General features: G+C 44.8%; 1 protein-coding gene across 1 annotated transcript; it reads left to right on the top strand.

The window, feature by feature from the left end:
- The first annotated feature begins 968 nt into the window (after positions 1-968).
- On the top strand, positions 969-12,158 carry LOC144505603 (uncharacterized). Its single transcript, XM_078231745.1, has 3 exons — positions 969-1,376; positions 10,641-10,750; positions 11,441-12,158. The coding sequence occupies exons 1-3, from the start codon at positions 1,157-1,159 to the stop codon at positions 11,468-11,470; spliced, it is 360 nt and encodes a 119-aa protein (XP_078087871.1). The 5' UTR covers positions 969-1,156; the 3' UTR covers positions 11,471-12,158.
- The last annotated feature ends 4,682 nt before the right edge of the window (positions 12,159-16,840 follow it).

Below are 16,840 nucleotides of genomic sequence, written 5' to 3'. Positions count from 1 at the left end.
GCAGAGGATGCCATTCGGGTCTGCACAGACAACAATTCCACCCAGGTCTTATCCCCGTAACCCCACATTTTTACCCTGCTAATCCCTCTAACCTACACATCCTGGGACACTAAGGGGCAATTTAGCCTAACCCGTGCATCTCCGGACTATGGGAGGAAACCGGAGTACCTGGAGGAAACCCACGCAGTCACGGGGAGAACGTGCAGACTCCGCACAGACAGTGACCCAAACCAGGAATTGACCCGTGTCCCTGGAGCTGTGAGGCAGCAGTGCTAACCACTGTGCCAACATGCTGCCCATTTTTTGTCAATTACTTCAATCTGTGCCCTCGGCTTCTTAATCCTTCCACCAATGGGAAAAGTTTTTCCTGACCCCTCATGATTTTGAACACTTCCGGTAACGCAGTGGTTGCCACTGCTGCCTCACAGCGCCAGGACCCGGGTTCAATTTCCGGCTTGGGTCACTGTCTGTGTGGAGTTTGCAGGTTCTCCCCGTGTCTGCGTGGGTTTCCTCCGGGTGCTCCAGTTTCCTCCCACATTCTGAAAGATGTGCTGGTGAGGTGCATTGATCCGAACAGGTGTCAGACTGTGGCGACCTTTCACAGTGACTTCATTGCAGTGTTAATGTAAGCCTTACTTGTGACTAATAAATAAACTACTCTATCAAATCTCTCAATCTTCTCTTCATCAGGAGAAACAATTCCAACTAGTCCCATCTACCCGTGTGACTGAAGTTCCTCACCCCTGGAACTAGTCTTGTCTGCACTCTCTCTAAGCCTTTCACATTTTCCCTAAAGAGCAGCACTTGCTGACAATGCAGCATTCTCTCGGTAATGCCTATCCCGTGCATTCTGAATCTGTGCTGGTGCCATTGGCAGTTCACCAGCAGAAGGCCACATCACTCAGTGCGACTGCTCCTCCTCACAATTTGTCTGACCCTGTTTTCTCTCCTCCTCCGACCTCCTGTGTACGGCTGGGGCAGTTACAAAGTTACTTCTCACATGATTCACAGGCTGGCACAGATTCAAAAACTCACCGAGAGCTGAGACAGATTGACAGAGAATAAAGGACAGAGGGAAAGAGAGAGATTGACGTGGAGGACAGGCAGGGAAATAAAGAGCTTTGAGGTGTCGGGTAAACGGCTGTGATTATTCACCATGTTTGCCGGCAATGTGTGTTTGGTGTTTCTGATTTGGTGCCGGGTTTCAAATCTTTCAGCTGTAGTAAATGGAGAGACTGCAGCTGCTGATATGATAACTCTCAGAAGTGGGACATTGTTATCGGTTCCCAGTAATGAATCCAACAACCGTTCACCAGGAGCCGACTGGGGCACTGAAATTAACGGATCTTCTTCAAGTGGACAAGAAACTGACTCAGGTGAGGAAGAACAGTGATTTAATCTTCATACTTTTACTCTTTAAACACTGAGAAAAAAATATTGAAATGGTCACAGCACTGTTCATGGGATACAGATCCAACAGGTCTATTTGGTAGCACAGGCCACGAGCTTTCGGAGCGCTGCCCCTTCATCAGGTGAGTGGGAGTTGTGTTCACAAACAGGGTATATAAAAACACAAACTCAACCTACAAAATAATGGTTGGAATGCGAGTTTTTACAGTAATCAAGTCTTAAAGGTACAGACAATGTGAGTGGACAGAGGGTTAAGCACAGGTTAAAGAGATGTGTATTGTCTCCAGCCTGGACAGTTAGTCAGAGTGTGCAAGCCCAGGCAAGTCGTGGGGGTTACAGATAGTGTGACATGAACCCAAGATCCCGGTTGAGGCCGTCCTCGTGTGTGCGGAACTTGGCTATCAGTTTCTGCTCAGCGACTCTGCGTTGCCGTGTGTCGTGAAGGCCGCCTTGGAGAACGCTTACCCGAAGATCAGAGGCCGAATGCCCGTGACCGCTGAAGTGTTCCCCAACAGGAGGAGAACATTCTTGCCTGGTGATTGTCGAGCGGTGTTCATTCATCCGTTGTCATAGCGTCCGCATGGTCTCCCCAATGTACCATGCCTCGGGACATGCAGCGTATCAGGTAGACAGCATTGGCCGAGTTACAAGTGTATGTACCGTGTACTTGGTGGATGGTGTTCTCACGTGAGATGATGGCATCCGTGTCGATGATCCGGCACGTCTTGCAGAGGTTGCTGTGGCAGGGTTGTGTGGTGTCATGGTCACTGTTCTCCTGAAGGCTGGGTAGTTTGCTGCGGACAATGGTCTGTTTGAGGTTGTGTGGTTGTTTGAAGGCAAGAAGTGGGGGTGTGGGGATGGCCTTGGCGAGATGTTCGTCTTCATCAATGACATGTTGAAGGCTCCGGAAAAGATGTCATAGCTTCTCCGCTCCAGGGAAGTACTGGACGACGAAGGGTACTCTATCTGCCATGTCCCCTGTTTGTCTTCTGAGGAGGTCGGTGCGGTTTTTCGCTGTGGCGCGTCGGAACTGTCGATCGATGAGTCGAGCGCCATATCCTGTTCTTATGAGGGCATCTTTCAGCGTCTGGAGGTGTCTGTTGCGATCCTCCTCATCCGAGCAGATCCTGTGAATACGGAGGGCTTGTCCGTAGGGGATGGCTTCTTTAACGTGTTTAGGGTGGAAGCTGGGGAAGTGGAGCATCATGAGGTTATCCATTGGCTTGCAGTACAGTGAGGTGCTGAGGTGACCGTCCTTGATGGAGATGCGTGTGTCCAAGAATGCAACCGATTCCGGAGAGTAGTCCATGGTGAGTCTGATGGTGGGATGGAACTTGTTGATGCCATCATATCGTTGTTTCAGTGATTGTTCACCCTGGATATCCACTCCATCTGACGAAGGAGCAGCGCTCCGAAAGCTAATGGTATTTGCTACCAAATAAACCTGTTGGACTTTAACCTGGTGTTGTTAAAACTCTTACTGTAATTTTGGAGCCAGGATGTGTCGGAATCTTGTGTAGAATCACTGTCTCTCTGAGTGGCCTTTTCAATGCTATGATTGCACCTTTGGTATCAGCTTCAATGCCATTATCCATACCCAGCCAATAGACTGCCTTCCTCGTGAGCCTGCTCAGCCAATCAGAGCCCCTGTCTGAGCGATGTGTGAATGATGAGGCTGTTGAAGAATCTCTGCTCCCAGATTCCTGAGTGATCCCCTTGACTGCCTCCCCACAATACTCCTTGGCTCATCCTGATAACAGCAAGGTGATGTGAGTTGTTTGTTGATGTGCTGAATTGAAATACGTGTTGATGGTTTTTAATGGTTTCTGTCGTGTAGAATTGGTTCTCGTTTCTCCTCGTAGCTGCTATCATTTCCATTGTGCAATATGTACCAGATGAATCTGGAAACTTCTCCAAGTTACATGTCAGTGAGCTCAGTTTGAAGGTCTCAGTTTATATCTTCAGTTTTCACTGGGTTGGCTAACGGCCAAGTATATCCACTGTGATTCTCAATGTCACTCGCATCGATTGGTGCGCAGTATATAAAGAACAAAGAAAATTACAGCACAGGAACAGGCCCGTCATCCCTCCACGCTGCACCCACCATGCTGCCCGACTGAACTAAAACCCCCTACCCTTCTGGGGACCGTATCCCTCTATTCCCATCCTATTCATGTACTTGTCCAGACGCCTCTTCAAAGTCACTATCATATCCGCTTCCACTGCCTCACTCAGCAGCAAGTTCCAGGCACCCACAACCCTCTGTGTAAAAAACTTGCCTCGTGTATCTCCTTTAAACCTTGCCCCTCGCACCTTAAACCTGTGCCCCCTAGTAATTGACTCTTCCACCCTGGGAAAAAGCTTCTGACTATCCACTCTGCCCATGCCTCTCATAATCTTGTAGACTTCTATCAGGTCGCCCCTCAACCTCCGTCGTTCCAGTGAGAACAAACCAAGTTTCTCCGACCTCTCCTCATAGCTAATGCCCTCCATACCAGGCAACATCCTGGTAAATCTTTTCTGTACCCTCTCCAAAGCCTCCACATCCTTCTGGTACTGTGGCGACCAGAATTGAACACTATATTCCAAGTGCAGCCTAACTAAGGTTCTACAAAGCTGCAATTTGCCAATTTTTAAACTCAATGCCCCAGCCTATGAAGGCAAGCATGCCGTATGCCTTCTTGACTGCCTTCTCCACCTGCATTGCCACTTTCAGTGACCTGTGTACTTGTACACCCAGATCCCTCTGCCTATCAATACTCTTAAGGGTTTTGCCATTTACTGTATATTTTCTATCTGTATTAGACCTTCCAAAATGCATTACCTCACATTTGTCTGGATTAAACTCCAGCTGCCATCTCTCCGCCCAAGTCTCCAACTGATCTATGTCCTGCTGTATCCACTGATGGTCCTCTTCGCTATCCGCAAATCCACCAACTTTTGTGTCGTCTGCAAACTTACTAATCAACCAGTTACATTTTCCTCTAAATCATTTATATATATTACAAACAGCAAAGGTCCCAGCACTGATCACTGAGGAACGCCACTTGTCACAGCCCTCCATTCAGAAACACACCCTTCCACTGCTACCCTCTGTCTTCTATGACCAGGCCAGTTCTGTATCCATTTTGCCAGCTCACCTCTGATCCCATGCGACTTCACCTTCTGTCCCAGTCTGCCATGTGGGGCCTTGTCAAGGGCCTTACTGAAGTCCACGTAGACAACATTCACTGCCCTATCCTCATCAATCATCTTCATCACTTCCTTGAAAAACTCGATCAAGATAGTGAGGCACGACCTCCCCTTCACAAAACCATGTTGCCTCTCACTAATACATCCACTTATTTCCAAGTGGGAGTAAATCCTGTCTCAAAGAATCCTCTCCAATAATTTCCCTATCACTGATGTAAGGCTCACCGGCCTGTAATTAACTGGATTATTCTTGCTACCCTTCTTAAACAAAGGAACAACATTGGCTATTCTCCAGTCCTCTGGGACCTCCCCTGTAGACAGTGAGGATACAAAGATTTCTCTCAAGGCCCCAGTAATTTCCTCCCTTGCCTCTCTCAGTATTCTGGGGTATATCCCATCAGGCCCTGGGGACTTGTCTACCTTAATGTTTCTCAAGAACCCCACTACCTCCTCCTTTTTGATCTCAACATGACCCAAACTATCTATACACTCTTCCCCAGACTCATTATCCACCAACTCCTTCTCGTTGGTGAATACTGACGCAAAGTACTATTTAAAACCTCGCCCATTTCCTCTACCTCCACGCATAGATTCCCTCCCCTGTCCTTGAGTGGGCCAACCCTCTCCCTGGCTACCCTCTTACTCTTTATATATGTATAAAAAGCCCTGAGATTTTCCTTAATCCTGTTGACCAATTACTTTCCGCGACCCTTTTAGCCCTCCTTACTGCTTCATAGAAATCATAGAAACCCTACAGTGCAGAAGGAGGCCATTCGGCCCATCGAGTCTGCACCGACCACAATCCCACCCAGGCCCTTCCCCCACATATTTACCCGCTAATCCCTCTAACCTACGCATTCCAGGACTCTAAGGGGCAATTTTTAACCTGGCCAATCAACCTAACCTGCACATCTTTGGACTGTGGGAGGAAACCGGAGCACCCGGAGGAAACCCACGCAGACACGAGGAGAATGTGCAAACTCCACACAGACAGTGACCCGAGCCGGGAATCGAACCCGGGACCCTGGAGCTGTGAAGCAGCAGTGCTAACCACTGTGCTACCGTGCCGCCTGCTTATTAAAGTTTCTTTCTACTTTCCTTATATTCCACACTTGCTTCGTGCGTTCTCAGTTATGTTCATGTTGTTGCTTTGTTCTTTCAACAACAATGATCTCATCACAGTGTCGATACTTCCTTACAAATGTCATTCAATTGGTGTGTGACTGAATTGTTACAGTGCAAAAGGAGACCATTCAGTCCACCATGTCTGCACCGGCTCTCCGAAGGAGCATTATGACTTAGTGCCATTCCCCTGCCTTTTCCCCATACCCCTGCACATTGTTTCCATTCGAATAATCATCTAATGCCCTCTCGAATGCCTCGATCGAACCTGCCTCCACCACACTTCCAGCCAGAGCATTCCAGATCCCAACCACTCGCTGTGGAAAAGATCTTTCTCACATCACATTCACCTCATTATCAAATCACTTTAAATCTGCGCCCTCTCGTTCTCAATCCTTTTACGAGCAGGAACAGTTTCTCTCTACTCTGTCCAGCTCCGTCATGGTTTTGAACATCTCTATCAAATCTCCTCTTAGCCTTCCTCTCTCCAATGAGAACAGTCCCAACCTCTCCAATCTATTCACTGTTTCTTTTCACTGGAACCATTCTTGTGACCCTCTTCTGCACTCTCTCCAATGCGTTCACATTCTTTCTTTCGTGTGACAGCCAGAACTGTACACAATATTCCAGCTGAGGTCTAACTAGTGTCTTGTATAGGTTTAGCATAACCTCCCATGTCCCTATTAATAAAGCCCAGGAGACTATATGCTTTATTAACTGCTCTCTCCACCTATCCTGCCACCTTCAATGATCTACATATACGCTCAGGTCCTTCTGCTCCTGCACCCTTTAAGAATTTTACCCTTTATTTTATATTATCTCTCCATGTTATTCCAACTAAAATGCATCACCTTACACTTCTTCACATAGAGGTTTATAGAGTCATAGAGGTTTACAGCATGGAAACAGGCCCTTCGGCCCAACTTGTCCATGCCGCCCTTTTTTTAAAAATACCTCAGCTAACCCCAATTGCCCGCATTTGGCCCATATCCCTCTATACCCATCTTACCCATGTAACTGTCTAAATGCCTTTTAAAAGACAAAATTGTACCCGCCTCTACTACTACCTCTGGCAGCTTGTCCCAGACACTCACCACCCCCTGTGTGAAAAAACTGCCCCTCTGGACACTTTTGTATCTCTCCCCTCTCACCTTAAACCTATGCCCTCTCGTTTTAGATTCCCCTATCTTTGGGAAAAGATATTAACTATCGAGCTGATCTATGCCCCTCATTATTTTAAAGACCTCTATAAGGTCACCCCTCAGCTTCCTACGCTCCAGAGAAAAAAGTCCCAGTCTATCCAGCCTCTCATAACTCAATCCATCAAGTCCCGGTAGCATCCTAGTAAATCTTTTCTGCACTCTTTCTAGTTTAATAATATCCTTTCTATAATAGGGTGACCAAAACTGTACACAGTATTCCAAGTGTGGCCTTACTAATGTCTTGTACAACTTCAACAAGACGTCCCAACTCCTGTATTCAATGTTCTGACCGATGAAACCAAGCATGCTGAATGCCTTCTTCACCACTCTGTCCACCTGTGACTCAACTTTCAAGGAGCTATGAACCTGTACCCCTAGATCTCTTTGTTCTGTAACTCTCCCCAATGACCTACCATTAACTGAGTAAGTCCTGCCCTGGTTCAATCTACCAAAATGCCTCATTTCGCATTTGTCTAAATTAAACTCCATCTGCCATTCGTCAGCCCACTGGCCCAATTGATCAAGATCCCGTTGCAATTGGAGATAACTTTCTTCACTGTCCACTATGCCACCAATCTTAGTGTCATCTGCAAACTTACTAACCATGCCCCCCATATTCTCATCCAAATCATTAATATAAATGACAAATAACAGTGGACCCAGCACTGTTCATCTGCCACCTATCTGCCCACTTCATCCACTTGTTTCTATCCTTTAGAAATTCCACACTGTTCTCCTCACAGCTTACAATACTGCCAAGTTTTGTATCATCTGCAAACTTTGAAATTGCCCTCTGCAAACCAAGATCTAGATCATTAATATACATGAGGAAAAGCCAGGGTCCCAATACCAACCCCTGGGGAAGACCACTACAAACCTTCCTCTAGCCTGAAAAATATCCATTAACCATTACTCTCTGCTTCCTATTATTCACAGTAAGAAGTTTAACAACACCAGGTTAAAGTCCAACAGGTTTATTTGGTAGCAAAAGCCACACAAGCTTTCGAAGCTCTAAGCCCCTTCTTCAGGTGAGTGGGAATTCTGTTCACAAACAGAGTTTATAAAGACACAGACTCAATTTACATGAATAATGGTTGGAATGCGAATACTTACAACTAATCAAGTCTTTAAGAAACAAAACAATGGGAGTGGAGAGAGCATCAAGACAGGCTAAAAAGATGTGTATTGTCTCCAGACAAGACAGCCAGTGAAACTCTGCAGGTCCACGCAACTGTGGGCGTTACAAATAGTGTGACATGAACCCAATATCCCGGTTGAGGCCGTCCGCGTGTGTGCGGAACTTGGCTATCAGTTTCTGCTCAGCGACTCTGCGCTGTCCTGTGTCGCGAAGGCCACCTTGGAGAATGCTTACCCGAATATCAGAGGCCGAATGCCCGTGACCGCTGAAGTGCTCCCCAACAGGAAGAGAACAGTCTTGCCTGGTGATTGTCGAGCGGTGTTCATTCATCCGACAGCGCAGAGTCGCTGAGCAGAAACTGATAGCCAAGTTCCGCACACACGCGGACGGCCTCAACCGGGATATTGGGTTCATGTCACACTATTTGTAACGCCCACAGTTGCGTGGACCTGCAGAGTTTCACTGGCTGTCTTGTCTGGAGACAATACACATCTTTTTAGCCTGTCTTGATGCTCTCTCCACTCCCATTGTTTTGTTTCTTAAAGACTTGATTAGTTGTACGTATTCGCATTCCAACCATTATTCATGTAAATTGAGTCTGTGTCTTTATAAACTCTGTTTGTGAACAGAATTCCCACTCACCTGAAGAAGGGGCTTAGAGCTTCGAAAGCTTGTGTGGCTTTTGCTACCAAATAAACCTGTTGGACTTTAACCTGGTGTTGTTAAACTTCTTACTGTGTTTACCCCAGTCCAACGCCGGCATCTCCACATCCTATTATTCAGCCAGTTTTGTATCCACGTTGCTACTGTCCCTTTTATTGAATGAGTTATAACTTTTCTCACAAGTCTCTTACAAGGTACCACATGGTAGGTTGTTGCATAAGGTTAAATCTCACGGGATCCAAGGTGAGGTAGCCAAATGGATACAATGTGTGGACAACAAAAAACAGAGGGTGGTTGTAGATGGCTGTTTTTCAAACTGGAAAGGGTGTAAAGATAAACCCAGCCACGACAGGCCAGTCTTTTGAACTTTGGTGGTGGAGAAACTTCTGCAAACAACAAGTTAAGACATAATTATCAGTCATATGGAAAATGGTAATTAATTAAGAAAACCACAAGGGACAACTGTGTTAACTAATTTGCTGGCGTTTTTGAAGAGACCTCTGAGAAGGACAATGCTGTTTTCTTCAGGAGGTAAGAGTTTTAACAACACTAGGTTAAAGTCCAACAGGTTTATTTGGTAGCAAATGCCATTAGCTTTCAGAGCTCTGCTCCTTCATCAGATGGAGTGGATATCTGATGGAGATGAGATGGAGCAGATATTCACTCCATCTGACGAAGGAGCAGCGCTCTGAAAGCTAATGGCATTTGCTACCAAATAAACCTGTTGGACTTTAACCTGGTGTTGTTAAAACTCTTACTGTGTTTACCCCAGTCAAACGCCGGCATCTCCACACCATGACTACGTTCTTCAAGAGGTAACAGGAAGGGTTGATGAGGGTAATGCTGTTGATGTGATGTACATGGATTTGCAAAAGGCAAAAGGATACAGAACCACACAGTTTGTGGGCAATGCTGTAAATGCAATAAGATGGACATTAGCAAATGGATACACATTGTCTCAGTCACCAGAAACAAAGCCGTGGCTGGAGCAATGTTTGTACTGCGATTCCTCCGAGGTTAGTTTTTCAATTCTGTTTTTCCCGATGTATATTAATATCCCTGACCTTGGTGTACGGGGCACAATTTCAATGTTTACAGATGACATGTGAAAACCTTGTGCACTGTGGGTAGAATGGTTTAGAATTTATGAAGGTTACGGGTAAGTTATTGGAATGGCTGGACAGGCAGATGGAGTTCAATATGGAGAAATGTGAAGTGATTGTATTAAAGAACATGCAGAGATAATATAAAACAAAGGGTACAAACTCTAAAGACGTACAGGAGCAGATATAGAATTTGGCTGTATAGAATCAGAGAATGCATACAGACCGAAGAAGGCCATTTGACCCATCATGTCTGCACCAACTCTTACCCAGGCTTACTGCGTAGCCCCATGTATTTACCCTGCTAATCTCTTAAATTAATCTCCAAAACAGTGCCTTGATATCTTTCCCAAGCACCTGACAGCACAGAGGGAGAACTTTCTTTATCTGCTTACCTGAAGGATCTCACCTCTAACAGTGCAGCACCCCCTCGGTACTGCTCTGGTGTTCAGCCTAGATCCCATGCTCACATTGAGTGAGGCTTGAAGCCACAGCTACTGGATAATGATGTGTGATTGAGTTGTGGATCTCAGTGGTAGGGATGACTTGTGCTGGGGTGACTGGTGCAGAAGGATCCTATTGTGGGGCCTGATAATACAGGTAGTTCCCCGTGCTGCGGTGTGTTGAGCTGTCTAGTGCCTGGTTGCACTAGTACTGAGGGCAGCCATTGTTGAGGCCTACCCAGACTAGGAGCCTGCTGGTGCTGAGAGATCTCCATGTCGTGGACTTTCACATCATGTCCAGTATACAAAAATGGTGCCCTGGCCTTTGCTGAAATGCCACAAAATCTCCCCTTTGTGTTTCACACAGATTACCGAGATCAGCAGGAGGAACTGCTTGAAGAACTGAAGGATTACAAGTTTGTAGTTCCACAGGTGTTAGTCGGGAAACGGAAACAGAATCTAACCCTACTGCCACAGGTAATTAATCTGACACCGTTCCGACAGGCTGATCGTAACAACCCAAAGTGTGTCTCCATCCCTGTACACTGTAATGATCAAAATCATTTCAGTTTATCCAGGGTGTAAATTGTTTGAGTAACATTGTGCTAATAATCCAGAAAAAATCCCAATATGGGAGTTGCAAAGTGGGAAATCTGTTTTTTTTAAAAACTGCTGTAGGTTTGGCTCAGAACGTGTTGAAGCGTGGAAGATACTGAATGTTTTTAAGGGGAATGGTGCTGAGGGGGGAGTGTTGTATTTTCATGTACCCAGATGGTGTGTCCAATTCATATAAAATGATCCATTTTTGAAACTGAATACAGAAATTGTGTGATGGAATTTGCATTTTGGGCCACAGATGGGAGACAATCGATGACTATCTCCTTAGTTTTGTTGACATTGAGGGAGAGATTATTGTTGCCGCACCAGTTCACCAGATTCACTACCTCATTCCTGTACTCTGTCTCGTCATTGTTTGAGATCCGACCCACTACGGTGGTGTCATCCGCAAACTTGATAATCGAGTTGGAGGGGAATTTGGCCACACAGTCAAAGGTGTATAAGGAGTATAGTAAGTTTACTAAACAGTAAAGGAGGAAGGCATTCTTTAGCAGTTCTTTCTCTGCCAAACCAAAGACCATTTATTGAAGCTTTCTCTTCTCTCGACAGATTCAGACATCAATCAACAAACTGCAATGACTGTCAATTATACAAAATCGCCATGTGCTATATATCTCTATTCTGTGTATTTCCTTGTATTAAAACCCTGCATAGTATGTGGAGCATGTGGATCATGGACATTTCAATATATCTAATATTTAATCAGAATGAGGAGGCAATCCTCTTACTGAAGCAATAAATCACAGTGAGAATAACAGAGATGTTTGTTGTGATTAAGTTGAGCCATTATTTCACCTCATTCCTTTGTAGCAAATTGTGTTTTCAACTTTGCAGTTTTTTGTCAGCAGTAAATTTGTTGCTCAGAATTAATTAAAATATTCCAATGTGTATTTATATTTATTCCCTGGAGATAACAGGCACCTACCTAGTCAGGCTGAAATATAGCAATTAATTGACAATTACTAATCCATTTCGCTAAACTTGTTTATGGTAAATGGAAATCCCAGAAACTGCTTTAATTGAAAAACAGCAAGTCTCTTTGGTCCACTTGGCAGAAATAAGTAATGTTATGATTTAAACACTCTTTGTAGTGACAAAAATGAGCATTTTACTACACTAATGACTCAGTTGTCTGTTTTATTCCGGTGACTATTTTTATAAGTATTTTCCCTGTACTCAGAGCTCTTTAGGGATGCGTTCTTGGTTCTCTGAGCATCTGGCAACATTCACAGGGAGGGAATTAAAGGCTACAGCTTATGAATAGATGAAAACCTGTGGATATCTCTCCATGATTTCCTAAGATGCAATATCTTGCACTGTTTCTCCCTGCTGGGAATGTCTTTCGGGCTCAGATATTTAATTCCCTTTAGTTTCAAACAGTTTATCTTCCAGAATTAAACATTGGTGATGGAACAGAGTCAGGAATCCTGTATCAGATTCAGAACTGAACAAGTTCAGGGTGCTGTAATAGGAAAGGTTCCACTCACACCAATTAACAGAACATTTTGCATGTTCACACTTTTAGTCTGATTTTACTCAGTCCCATTCCTGATTTCTTCCTAAATCCTTTGTGTTGGTTTTCCTGAAGTGATTTTTTAAAAATGAAGTACTGCACTTTTATGTGGACTAAAGAATGTGGCAAAGCATTTTAGTAACTTTTAATCAGTGCTGAATCTGAACCATAATATATACATCTGGATATAGGGTCATAGTGGTCTACAGCACAGAAAAAGGCCCTTCGGCCCATCGAGTCTGCGCCAGTCAGAGACTTTCATCTACATCTTGATTGGGAGAGTCAAATTAGTCACAGTACAATAGAGGAGGAATTTCTGGAACGTATATTCGTCAATTACTAGGGGGCATAGGTTTAAGGTGCAAGGGGCAAGATTTAAAGGAGATGTATGAGGCAAGTTTTTTACACAGAGGGTGGTGGGTGCCTGGAACTCGCTGCCGAGGGAGGTAATGAAAGCAGATAGTGAGTTTTAAGGGGCATCTGGACAAATACATGAATAGGATAAGATCCTGGCATGGATAGAGGATTGGCTGACTGGCAGAAGGCAGAGAGTGGGGATAAAGAGGTCTTTTTCAGGATGGCAGCCGGTGACTAGTGGTGTGTCTCAGGGGTCAGTGCTGGGACCACAACTTTTCACAATATACATTAACGATTTGGAGGAAGGAACTGAAGGCATTGTTGCTAAGTTCACAGATGATACAAAGATATAGAACCAACCATAGAAACCCTACAGTGCAGAAAGAGGCCATTTGGCCCATCGAATCTGCAATAACCACAATCCCACCCAGGCCCTACCCCCATATCCCTACATATTTACCCGCTAATCCCTCTAACCTACGCATCTCAGGACACTAAGGGGCAATTTTAGCATGGCCAATCAACCTAACCTGCACATCTTTGGACTGTGGGAGGAAACCGGAGCACCCGGAGGAAACCCACAGAGGGACAGGTAGTATTGAGGAAGCAGGGGGGCTGCGGAAGGACTTGGACAAGTTAGGAGAGTGGGCAAAGAAGTAGCAGATGGAATACAATGTGGAAAAGTGTGAGGTTATGCACTTTGGAAGGAGGAATGGAGGCATAGACTATGTTCTAAATGGGAAAATGCTTAGGAACGCAGAAACACAGAGGGACTTCAGAGTCATTGTTCAAGATTCTCTTAAGGTTAACGTGCAGGTTCAGTCAGCAGTTAGGAAGGCAAATGCAATGTTAGCATTCATGTCGAGAGGACTAGAATACAAGAGCAGGGATGTACTTCTGAGGTTGTATAAAGCTCTGGTCAGACCCCATTTGGAGTATTGTGAGCAGTTTTGGGCCCCATATCTAAGGATGTGCTGGCCTTGGAAAGGGTCCAGAGGAGGTTCACAAGAATGATCCCTGAAATGAAAAGCTTGTCGTATGAGGAACGGTTGAGCACTCGGGGTCTGCACTCATTGGGAGTTTAGAAGGATGAAGGAGGATCTTATTGAAACTTACAAGATACTGCGAGGCCTGGATAGAGTGGACGTGGAGAGGATGTTTCCATGAGTAGGAAAAATAGAACCAGAGGGCACAACCTCAGGTTAATGGACAGAGATAGATAGGTTCTTGATTAATAAGGGGATCAGGGATTATGGGGAAAAGGCAGGAGAATGGGGATGAGAAAAATATCAGCCATGATTGAATGGCGGAGCAGACTCGATGGGTTAAGTGACCTAATTCTGCTCCTATGTCTTATGGTCTGGGAAGGGAACAGAGGGATATGGTTCCTGGCAGGGAAGGGGGTTTTAGTTCAGACGGGCAGCTTGGTCGGTGCAGGCTTGCAGGGCCGATGGGGCCTATTCCTGTGCTGTAATTTTCTTTGTTCTTCTTTGTTCAATATGGGATGGTTTTCCGGACTAATACGTTGAAGAACTAACAAAGGAACAGGCCATCTTGTGCTGGCTATTGTGCAATGAGAAAGGATCTAGTTGTGAGAGAATCTTTGGGGATGAGTGACTATGATATGATAGAATTCTTTGTCAAGGTAGATAGTGATGTAGTTGATTCTGAGACCAGCATCTTGAATCTCAATAAAGGTAACTATGATGGCATGTGGAATTAATTGGCTATGATGGACTGGGATACATTACTGAAAGGAAAGACAGTGGACAGGCTACTAAGGATGCTACTGTGACTTGATAGTTTGAGTAACAAGGAGAGGCTGGATAGGCTGGGACGTTTTTCTCTGGAACGTAGGAGGCTTCGGGTAATCTCACAGAGGTCTATAAAGGGGCATAGATAAGGTAGACAGTCAACATCTTTTCCCAAAGGTAGGGGAGTCTAAAACGAGAGGGCATAGGTTTAAAGTGAGAGGGGAGAGATACAAAAGAGAGGTAATTTTTTCACACAGAGGATGGTGAGTGTCTGGAACGAGCTGCCAGAAGCAGTAGTAGAGGCGGGCACAATTTTGTCTTCTAAAAAGCGTTTAAACAGTTCCATGGGTAAAATGGATTTTGACATATATGGGCAAAATGCAGGCAATTGGGACTAGCATAATGGTAAAAATTGGGCAGCATGGACAAGTTGGGCCGAAGGACCTGTTTCCATGTTGTAAACCTCTATGACTCTAGGCATTCAAGGAACCGAATAGGTGAACTCCAAAGTTGTCTATTCCTGTTTGACACAAGAGTTGTAAGGGAACTGTGGTCAAACCATGGCTTAGAAGGAAAATTCAAGATAGTATTAAAATCAAAGAAGTAGCATACAAATTGGTGAGATAAAGCAATAGACCTGCAGATTAGGAGCAGTTTAAAACTCAGCAAAAAGTTTGGTTAAGAAGGGGAAATAGAGCATGCAAGAAAGCTAGCGGGGAACATTAAAATTGACTGTAAAAATTTCTACAGATATGTAAAAAGAAAAAGATTGACAAAACCAAATGTAGGCCCCTTACAGTCAGAAACAGGAAAATTCACAATGGGTAACAAAGAAATGGCTGAGGAATTAAATTTGTACTTTGCTTCTATGGAATCCCCCTTCATTCTTCTGAACTCCAGCAAATATAATCTGAACCGACTCAATCTCTCCTCATACATCAGTCCTGCCATCCCAGGAATCAGCCTGGTAAACCTTCGCTGCACTCCCTCGAGAGCAAGAAAATCCAGCCTCAGATAAGGACACCAAAATTGTACACAATACTCCAGATGTGGCCTCACCAAGGCCTTGTATAATTGCAGCAAGACATCCCTGCTCCTGTATTTAAATCCTCTTGCTTTGAAGGCCAACATACCATTTGCCTTCTTTACTGCCTGCTGCACCTTTATGCTCACTTTCAGTGACTGGTGTACGAGGCCATCCAGGTCTCGCTGCACATTTCCCTCTCTCAATTTGTAGCTATTCAGAAAATAATCTGCCTTCCTGTTTTTGCTATCAAAGTGTATAACCTCACATTTATCTAAATTATACTGCATCTGCCATTTAGTTGCCTATTTGTATAAATCACACTGAAACATCTCTGCATCTTCCCCACAGTTCACCCTTCCACCCAGCTTTGGATCATCTGCAAATTTAGAGATATCACATTTAGTTCCCTCATCCAAAACGCGAATATGCATTGTGAATAGCTGGGGTCCCAGAAGTGATCCCCGCGGTACCCCACTAGTCACTGCCTGCCATTTGGAAAAAAGACCCGTTTATTCCTACTCTTTGTTTCTTGTCTGCCAACTAGTTTTCTATCCATCTCAATACTTTACCCCCATCGCTGGATGGGCCAGCATTTATCCGGACATTCTCTCTTCCACCTTCTTCAGGAAAAAGATACAAAGGTCTGAGGACATGTACCAACCGACTCAAGAACAGCTTCTTTCCTGCTGCCATCAGACTTTTGAATGGACTTACATTCTGCACTCTCTCCTTTCCTTCTCTATGAACGGTATGCTTTGTCTATATAGCGCGCAAGAAACAATACTTTTCACTGTATAATAATACATGTCACAGTCATCGAGGTTTACAGCATGGAAACAGGCCCTTCGGCCCCACTTGTCCATGCCACCCTTTTTTTAAACACCTAAGCTAGTCCCAATTGCCTGCATTTGGCCCATATCCCTCTATACCCATCTTACCCATGTAACTGTCTAAATGCTTTTTAAAACACAATATTGCACCCACCTCTACTATTACCTCAGGCAGCTTGTTCCAGACACTCACCACCCTCTGTGTGAAAGAATTGCCCCTCTGGACCCTTTTGTATCTCTCCCCTCTCACCTTAAACCTACGCCCTCTAGTTTTAGACTCCCCTACCTTTGAGAAAAGATGTTGACTATCTAACTGATCTGTGCCCTTCATCATTTTATAGACCTCTATAAGATCACCCCTCAGCCTTCTACGCTCCAGAGAAAAAAGTCCCAGTCTATCCAGCCTCTCCTTATAACTCAAACCATAAAGTCCCGGTAGCATCCTAGTAAATCTTTTCTGCACTCTTT

Source organism: Mustelus asterias, chromosome 1 (assembly GCF_964213995.1).
Source record: "Mustelus asterias chromosome 1, sMusAst1.hap1.1, whole genome shotgun sequence".
NCBI classification, from domain to species: domain Eukaryota; kingdom Metazoa; phylum Chordata; class Chondrichthyes; order Carcharhiniformes; family Triakidae; genus Mustelus; species Mustelus asterias.
This window is presented reverse-complemented; position numbering and strand designations above follow the sequence as displayed.

What these genes read in the sequence shown, in the direction of transcription:
- LOC144505603 (XM_078231745.1), top strand. Translation starts at nt 1,157, where the DNA reads ATGTTTGCCGGCAATGTGTGTTTGGTGTTTCTGATTTGGTGCCGGGTT. An exon ending in TGGACAAGAAACTGACTCAG is followed by an intron (nt 1,377 to 10,640) that starts GTGAGGAAGAAC and finishes TGTTTCACACAG; the next exon opens with ATTACCGAGATCAGCAGGAG. An exon ending in ATCTAACCCTACTGCCACAG is followed by an intron (nt 10,751 to 11,440) that starts GTAATTAATCTG and finishes TTCTCTCGACAG; the next exon opens with ATTCAGACATCAATCAACAA.